Source organism: Poecilia formosa, unplaced genomic scaffold, assembly GCF_000485575.1.
Source record: "Poecilia formosa unplaced genomic scaffold, Poecilia_formosa-5.1.2 Scaffold463, whole genome shotgun sequence".
Classification (NCBI taxonomy): Eukaryota; Metazoa; Chordata; class Actinopteri; order Cyprinodontiformes; family Poeciliidae; genus Poecilia; species Poecilia formosa.
This window is the reverse complement of record NW_006800402.1, coordinates 79,718-88,995: the sequence shown is the minus strand read 5'-3', so window position 1 is coordinate 88,995 and position 9,278 is coordinate 79,718. Positions and strand designations below refer to the sequence as shown.

General features: G+C 45.0%; 1 protein-coding gene across 5 annotated transcripts in view; it reads right to left on the bottom strand.

Moving 5' to 3' along the window:
* The window catches only part of rab11fip3 (RAB11 family interacting protein 3 (class II)), a 30,620-nt gene that overhangs the window by 7,975 nt on the left and 13,367 nt on the right, over positions 1 to 9,278 (bottom strand). For 2 of the 5 annotated variants that reach the window (XM_016664043.1, XM_016664045.1), the window contains exons 4-6: positions 6,401 to 6,573; positions 2,945 to 3,136; positions 64 to 201 (exon numbers count right to left, since the gene is read on the bottom strand). In XM_016664043.1, coding sequence (XP_016519529.1) covers positions 64 to 201; positions 2,945 to 3,136; positions 6,401 to 6,573 — 503 coding nt within the window. Of the gene's footprint in view, positions 1 to 63; positions 202 to 2,944; positions 3,137 to 6,400; positions 6,574 to 7,594; positions 7,704 to 9,278 lie in introns of those variants that run through there. The other 3 variants (XM_016664046.1, XM_016664044.1, XM_007577994.2) reach the window with 3 other exon arrangements.

Sequence of the window (9,278 nt, the reverse complement as noted above, 5' to 3'; positions counted from 1 at the left end):
GCTCCTGCAGCAGCAACAGCTCCTGCAGCAGCAGCTGCAGCAACAGCAGCTGCAGTGTGTTACCTAGTCATCTCTAGGAAATTGAGGCGTGTGGACAGATCCTCCAGGCGACTGATCTGCCTGTGACACTGGCTACAGAAAAAGTCCAGCGCCTCCTCCCTGAGGAAGCTCTGGAAACAGTCAGGGAGGCAGGCGGGGGCGCTGGAGAGGCAGGAGAGAAGAAAAGAGGAGGAAGAGGAGGAGCAGGTGAGTGGCAGACAGGAGGAAGTGAAGATGTGTTCAGGTGCGACAGGAAGTCCCGTAAAGCAGAGCTTTAAAGAGTTAAAGAGATGTGAGGCTGTGGTTCAGTTCTGGACAAAACAAGAGAAAAACAGTGGATTCAGCTAAGAAAGGTGTTCAAAGTGAGGCGCAGGGGCCATCTGTGGTCCTAGGTGGGCAGTAATGAGGACTGCACAACAGCTGCAGTATGTAACTTTGTAACTTTAATAAAAGAGAAGAATAATCCTTTTTGTCCTTCTGGTGGTCCTTACAGATTGTGACAAATGAATAACCCATTAAACTGTAAAGTGTCTGCGTTTTTTTAAAGACTAATGCTGAACTAAACTAAGTACTGCAGTACTTTAACTAGACAAAAAATACTTTTACTGCAGTCCATATTTTTGTCATTATTTTGACTCTAGTGTTGAGTCACTGCTGTGAAAAAACGCTTTGCTAAGCGGCGTCTAAGCTGGAATATGGAGGCAGGAGTGTGTGTGTGTGTTTGTGTGGACATGCACAGCAGTGAGGGTGACTGTCTCCAAACACAGTGACTCATTCACACTGAGTGGGTGAAGTTTTATCTCACCAACCGAAGCTGGACATTTAGTATCAAACTCACTAAATTCACTTCAGAAAGAAACAAACGGATTCAGCTGGTGATCATTTTAAATTTATCCTGGTTTAAAATGCTGGAACATTCTGCAGATTTTTTATTTAGGCTCATTTTATAAAATATTAGAAAGAAAAATGAAAAAACAAGGTTTGTCCATTTTCAGCAAATTTAAGCGCTTTAATGATTAGTTTTCAAACTAAACTAACTATAAACTAATAACTTAACGTTTTGTTAGTACTCAAGAACAATTAACTAAGTTTTATGTTTTGAAAAGTCAAAAACAAATTTTAATAATGTTTAATGTGTTAATCTAACCTTCACTTTCATTACAGACCAATAATTTATTGAGCCGATGGGATAATAAATATTCCTCACATTGAAATAATCCAGTCAAATGGAGGTAAAGTAAAACACCTTCCTGCTATTTAAATGTTCAAACTGTTTAAAGTTTTCAGGCATTTGATAAATAGAAATTAAGAAAAGTTTATTCTGATTTAACTTCAGACATGGAGGGAAATTTATTTTCCTTAGGCATATGTAAATATCTGGTTTCAACTCTAAACATTTTCCAAATTTATGTTTTTAATCAAATGTTGGATTTTTTTTTACAAAACTGAAGTTTGGATATAAATCACTTTACAAACATTGAAAAAAAATCTCAATAAATTAAGAATTTTAACCATTAAATTAAATAATTTAATTCCTTTTTTTAAATAAACGTTTTATTCAGACATTCGTTCTCCAGCAGCACTTCTGATTAAACTCGTCTAGTTTCAGTCGACATAATTCATTTAGTGCTGAAACTCTCAGCATCACCAGCCAAGTTATAAAACCAAAACATTTTTATAACTTCCAGCCGTTTCATTGCAGGGCCACCAGTTCACTCCCATAATGACCAGCGATTTACAAAACCAGCCAGTTAGCCGCTGAGCTTCCTGGAGAGGCCCCAGTGGGAACTATGCTTCATCCGGCTTAAAAGCGTCGAGGAGGAAAAGCAGCGAATGAGAACCTGAATCAGAATTTATGCGACTGCAGAGAATTTATTCCATTTTCCAGCTGAACTGGATCAAAACGGAAACGTTTGTTACATTTTCAGCTGCTGCGGTTCCACATTTAACCTGGCCTGTGGGGGGCGCTCCTGGCCCCTCCTGGCCTGTGGGGGCGCTGCACCAAGAACCACTGCAGGAAACGACAGAATCCTCTGAAGGACCTCCATCCACAAAACAAACCGAAATGTTGCAGCATCAGATTTTAGCGGTTGAAGGATTTCTCTTGACTATCAGATTACGAACATTTCTCGTGCTAGCGCTAGGCTAGCGAGAATGTTTTGGTTGCATTACCCAGAATGCCCTGCGCTGTAGTCCACTTCCTGCTTTTGGAGCGTCTATGGTCCACTTGGTGTTCACATGACTTGAAACCGAATCAGAGTTCACTTCAACCAAACTGAAACCCAGACTTTCAGGACCAGAGTTCAATTCTTTGGTCTGATTACGCGTTCACCGAACCGGAGCTGGGACTGGACTCGGGTCGAAGCGGACCGGACCCGGACACGGAACCAGAGCCGGGTCGGGTCAGGGCGGTCCCGGAGCCGGGGAGGGGCAGACCGGACCGGACACGGAACCAGAGTCGGGTCGGGTCAGGGCGGACCCGGAGCCGGGGTGGGGCGGACCGGACCGGACACGGAACCAGAGTCGGGTCGGGTCTGGGTGGACCGGACAGCTGAATGCGTCGTTAGCATGTTTTAGCTTTCAGCGGGTCTCTATCGGTGCTGGAGAAACAAACTGTGCTGAATATTTTCCGGACCCGGTCAGAACCATCTGTCCCACATTAAACCTCTTGAAGTAGCTCCTTTGAGCTCGATGGACTAGTCCAAGTAACTCTCCATCCATCAGAGGACGAGGCAGGTGGGAGTAAAACGCATTCGATACATTTTTCCTGTGAAGGTTAAATCAAGCAGCTGCGAACGCGGCGACAGTGTTTCACCTCTTATCAGAGAGCATGATGGGAAACATTGTTTCTGCAGCGTCTCGTTTAGAAATGGCACCGAGGCGCTACCATGGCGACCGCTCCTACCTGGGGGAAATGACGGCGGAGACGTTGATCTGCTCGGGCGGCGCGGCGTCGCCCTGCCCCATGGAGCCGTCCGCGCTGGTCTCCAGCAGCAGGTCCGACGTGTTGCTCTCCCCAAAGTCCTCGAAGTGCTCCTCCTCTCCGCTGATGACCGTCACCAGGGAGTGGCTGTGGAGCTCCGAGTTCAGGGAGAACCTGCAGGGGGCGCCGACACATCGGGTTACTGAGATGTGTGCAACACCAGAACCACAAAAAGTTAACTTCAGGTCCAAATCGAGAGGAAGGAGGAAACCTATAAAAGATGGTTAGCCGGATGCTAACAGCAGCTCAGATTTAAAGGAACAGAGGATTCAAAGCAGCACTTGGACACTGTTGAGTAAAAAAGTTGTGCAATTCTTTACTTCGGTATCTTTTTACTGGAGGAGCCAATCAGAAAGCATGCAGGCTGAACAAAGCTGGTGTATAAACATGAGGTCTCACTTCAACGTTGGTTTGGTTAAAACATGTTTCTTCTTCCTTCACCAACTTTTCTCAGTGAGTCGAGCATCCAGAAAGTTCACTGAACTCCAAGAGCAGTGACCCTGAATATCACAGCGTTTTACATCCGTTTCCCCCAATGAATAAGTAAAATTAGCTACTACCATCTTCTGGCTGCACATGCAGAGAAAAGTTTCTTTACTGAACACAAATTTACAGATTGAGTTTAAAAACAAAAACTTCACATTTATAAAAGGCTTTTTGTTGCCTGAGGCATAAAGTCCCAATAAAAGACACTGGATTTTGTGTTAATGCGACAAAATGAGGCTGAAGGGTGAAAACACTTCCTGCCTCCGTTTAAAGACAGAAGAACAAACCGGTGCAGCGCCCAGAACCCGGCCAGGTTTCAGAGTAAAAACCAGACAACTAATCTTTCCCCAGGAACCGCAGCAATCTGGTCAAGTTCAACGGCTGCTCGTTAAGCTAATCTGCTAATTCACATTAATCCCAAGGGCTCCTCCTGTACTCTTGGTAAATCTCAACCTCTGTGGCAGCAGGAGGCCATCTGATGTTCAAACGGGAGAAACAGTCGACTTCATGGAAACACGAGTGTTTTCCTCAGGATGAGGACGTTAAATCAGCAGGAAGAAACAAAGACGGATTTGAGTCGCAACGCTCTAAAAACTACGAGTTACCGACTTACGTTTTACCCGTTTCCGTGCAAGCGGGCCCCACGGCGAGGTCCCCCACGCTGAGGGCCGGCGAGGAGCGCGATCGCATCTTTGAACGCCCGGCGCTGCCCTGGCGAGAAAGCCTGGGGGCGACGGGGGTCAAAACTCCTGACAACCAGAGAGGAATCCTGAAGTTTACGGTTCAACGCCACGCGAAGCAAAACGGCGACCGCACCAGACGCCACATGAAGGACGCCGCTCCGATTGGCTTAATCAGATTCCAGGCTGAGAGACAGACGGACGGTACCGCTGACCGAGCCGAGGTCCGAGCGCGCGCGTGTGTGTGTGTGTGTGTGTGTGCAGGCAGGAGGAACTAATCCTGTTAGATTGTTAATCCTGAGCCGAGTGAACAGAGTCGTACTCGTCGGTTCATCTGACCAAACAAACACGACTGAACTACGAGTTTCATTTCATCAGTTCAATGTTTCAGAGTCGGGTAGGAACTAGTTACTTTAGTAACTTTAGTTACTCACCTGTACTTTTCCTTTACCTGAGGAATTTTATTAAGTATCTCTACTTGTACTTGAATAAAATTTCTGGATTTTCTACCCAATGAATCAAACAAAGAAAAGAGGCGAACATTTATATCAGCATTTATATCAACATTTATAACACCTCCAGCTGGTTGCCATGGGAGATTCAAACATGCATGAAAGAATCAAAGCAAAACTTTTTAAAGAGACGGAGGCCCAATTTCAGGGCATTAAATCTAAACATTTTATATCTGTAGCATTTTCATAACAACTGAAGGCAACTTAGTAGCTTGATTGTGCCATAAATTGGCAGCATGTGGCTGGAAAGCAGCAGCGACCCTCTGAGGAGGAGCTGCGTCTCGAAGGCGGGGCTAGGGCCACTCAGGCGTTTTGTACAGCCACGGAGGTTCAGGTACTTTTCAAACATTCATGAAAGCGTCAAAGCAACACTCCAGGTGTTTCTGATGAGGGAATAACCTGATGGAAAACTCACACGGTAAATTTTGCATAACGGCTCCCTTTAATACCAAATTCGTTGCTCATCCCTTCAGCAGCTTTCTGGACCTTTACGTCCATTCTGACATACGAGTATAAATGCCTCAATGTTGGTTCTGCTCTGAAACAAAGAGCAGAACCCCGCTGATGTCTGTAAGGTGACAGGATGTGGAAAATGTCCCGATAAAACTACAAACAGCTGCTGGTGCAACAGGAACTCAGACGGTCCAACACGCCCGGCGTTCGGCAAACAGGCTGCAGGAACGAGCTGCTGAAGGCCAGAGCCACACGGTTCATCTGCCAGCCTCCAGTCAGCAGGTAACGCCTCAGTCAGCGGGAGAGGAATGAAGGGATCAGATTAGCTTTTGCCAGAGTAAGAGAAAAAACGGGAAGAAAAACGCTGAATCAACACTTCCTGGAATTCAAGGCTCACACGTGGAACGGGAAGTCCGAAGGCGTCCCTGTCAAGAAGCCGGACAGACGGTTCCCCAGTCAGCAGATCCCGAGGCTACGCTGCACTTCCTGCTGCTGCTGGACAAAACAACCCGCTCAACGAAACAATGTAAAAATACTCATCACTTCTGGATGCCAAGCAAAGCAGCGGTCAGATCCGAGTTCAGGGAAAACCAAAATATTTAAAAAAGAAGAACTGTGGGGCTCCAAGGCCTGCAGTACGAGACGATTAGTCAGATTGTTAGTGATCGAGTCCATTCGATTGGTAAAATTTCATCAATAAATTAAAATTAATGACATTCGATCATTTATCAAATGTCAAAAATTAAAAAAATTACATTTTTGAACTTCTTGGGTTTCCGTAGTTCAGAGCGACGTCAGTACGCCGAGGGCGGCCATCTTGTTTGACCTGTGTGTTTTACAGCTTCTCTACAGCAGAATATTAAACCGATATTGGCGTCATATTCTGACTAAATTCTGTAATAAAAATCGTCGTCCGGCCCCAGCGCTGCAGGAGGGATGATTACAGTTACAGACGATTATGGAAAATATTTCCTGTCATTTGTAAAAAATAAATAAATAAATAAATAAAATTTTAGAAAAAAAAAAGCAAAACTGTATAATCAATTGATTAAAAAGGTTTTTTGTAGGAAATAAGTCAGATTTTAATGTTTAACCTGCTCTCCAAACCAGAATCACACAAAGGACTTTAGGTCATTAAGTCAAGATGGCGGCCGGCAGCCTGGGTTTGACCCGAAGCCAGAGGTCATGTGATGCTGTGTGAAAGGTCAGAGCCGGGTCAGAACACAGAAAACGGCGCGTTTACAGACCTGCTTCCCCCGTCGTCCGGGTCGTGCAGCGTGGCTTCGATGCCGCTGTCCGTCTCCACGTCCTCGTGCATCTCGGGGGGAACCAGCGCCCCCGTGTCCTCGTCTGTGAACGTCTCGCACTCGCTGTAGGTGCTCTCTGAGCCCAGGTACGCGCTGTCCGTCACCTCGTTCTGCTGCAGAAAACACACCGCCACGTTTAGAGCTGAAGCCCGGCGCGGTTTGAAACCCAACAGAGAAACTAAGGAAATAAAGATTTACACTTTTTTAAAATTAAAGAATCCTTCCAACCCTGCATCCGATCTTTAAATCGGCTCAAAAGTGACGAGCAATTCATCTACAGACAAAGAAATAAAGTTTTTAATTAGGATGCATTTTATACAAGGCTGAAACGATTAATCGTGATTAATCGATAATTTAAATAAACTAATTTACTAATCGATTGTCACCAAAGAGTACAGCTCATATTCAGAGCAGTGCATAGACTAAAAAAATAAAAACATTTTGCTTTTAAAATAAAGAAAAACCCTGTAAGGTTAAAATAAGCAGCATATTACACACCGTTTGGTATCCAATTAGTAACTTAAAAAGAAAAACAGATCAGTCCTGCACCGTTTTGATAAGTCAAGCAGAAACGACGGAGTTTAAATATCTTCAGCTGCAGATGAATCCTTTGCAACAAACGATAAAGAATTCGCTAAAGAAACGCCGTCACTGACTTCTAGAATTTCTAAATTGAAAAAGGAACCGAGTTTATGTGCATCTTTTAAATTCATAGGATTGTATAAAAAAAGCTTATGTGGGGAAAAAAATTAAAAATCTGAAAAATGTGCATATTTTCTTAATTGATTAATCGTTGGAATAATTGATTAATCGATAACTGAAGTAATCTTTAGTTTGCAGCCCTGCATTTATTCAACAATCTGTATTTAATCAGCCAGACAACAGAGAAATAGGACAAGTAAAAACATTCCTCCCCACTTCTGCAGTTAAAACTCTCCTTCCTTTAATAAACGTAAATAAAATAAACTTAATTTTCACTTGGATTGTGAAGAAAAGCAAACGAGAGAGTGGATCCAGACAAGTTAAGCTCATAATCTCACCAACCATCAGCAAAGCTTAACACCTCGAAGCAACAGGTTCAAACAACAACATTAAGGCGACACCTTAACTACCGCCAGCTAAACCACAACATACCAGCTTACTGGAGGCACTGGGAGCAGTGGGGCTCAGAGGGACGACCGCCATGTCCAGAACCATCCTGTCCACCCGGTTTGACCCACAGAGTCGTCATGAAACGCCTTCAGTAACTCCTGCGCCTCCCGCCGTCAGCGTGGCACAGGCAGGATGTCAGAGAAGACAGATAACACGGCGACGCTCGGCTCAGCGCGGCCGACTGGGCCGAGGGGTGGAGACTGGAGCCGAGTCCAAAGAGCAGCTCGTCTGCCCTGCTGCCACTTCCTAACCCTCCGGCTCTAGAAATCATTAAGCCGCGATCCAGGACTAAAACAACGCTGCTTACGGTCCAAACAACAGGCCAGCTGTCAGGACCTGACGAGGCGTTCCTGCTACCAACACCCTCAGCTCGCCGTGTTTTCACAGCAAACAGCAGAACAGGTCAGCCATTGAGAGAGACGCCTTTCAGGCCAAATAAAAAAAACCAACAGGGAAAAAGCGAGGCGGCGGCGGACGCAGGTCAGGGCCAAACTTCTTCCAAACTCAGGCGACAGGTTTCAGCGAGCGCAGCAGCCGGAGCGTTTCCCCAGAAAAAAACTTCCCTCTGCGTTTCATTCCCAACATTTCCCAGCTGTAATAATCTGAACTGAAGAGTCTGCATCCATTTTTATTTTAGTGTTTGGACTCTTTGTCATTTCTTATTTTCGGCCTGTCACAATAAGCAATACATCAATTAAATCAAACTCAATTTCCATTTGCAACTTTTATCGTTTTTCTCTTTCTGCCAAAAACCAGATGATAAAAGTTTCACTCTGGTCTCAATTAGCCTTTTTTTCACAATTCATTTTATTTGTTGTTTCCGTTTTATTTACTTTGGATACATGTTAAATGTTCACAAGGATTTTAAGTTAATTGATCTTTGAACTTAAATCTTTGAGAATGTTTTGCATTATGATGCCAATATTACCATTAAAACAATATCATCATTTATCGTGATAACTTCTCAGACAATTCATCGTCCAGGAGAAGTTGTTACCATGACGGTCCTACTTATTTTGTAATATCTCTAATATTGTAATGTTTGATGTGTGGACCTCCTGAAGAAGATGAACTTTTAATAGTAAAAGGACTGAAATGATTAAGCAGATTTATTCAACTGCAACTCAAAATGATCCCAGACGAGTCAGGAACATTTTGCAGAAGAGTTGTAGTTCAAGCCACGGCCAGCAGGGGGCACCGACACTGCAGCTCAGTAAAAAGGCCCAGAGCAGCAGAAACTGTCGGTCCTGCAGAGGCCAGCAGCAACGCAGGTTAAATATACAAAGTCCTGAACCCAAACGGAGGCAGGAATTCCAGAAATGTCGACCACAACTGGAAACACACATACAACTTCACACACACTCGCACAACTTCACACACAGCTGCGCATTCCAGCCGGTCAATTTTCTGTCAAGGGAAACCCAACGCCTCGAGGCCCAGAAGCCAAACCCGCCAGGATGGTGGTGGGTCTGCGCAGCCGTCGGCACGGCAACGACGGCCGAGCACAGAGGGAGTTCAGGCTGTGGGTCCCTTCAAACAGGAAGTGGAAGGGGCCAACTAGTCCAAACAGGACGTGGAAGGGGCCAACTAGTCCACACAGGACGTGGAAGGGGCCAACTAGTCCACACAGGACGTGGAAGGGGCCAACTAGTCCACACAGGACGTG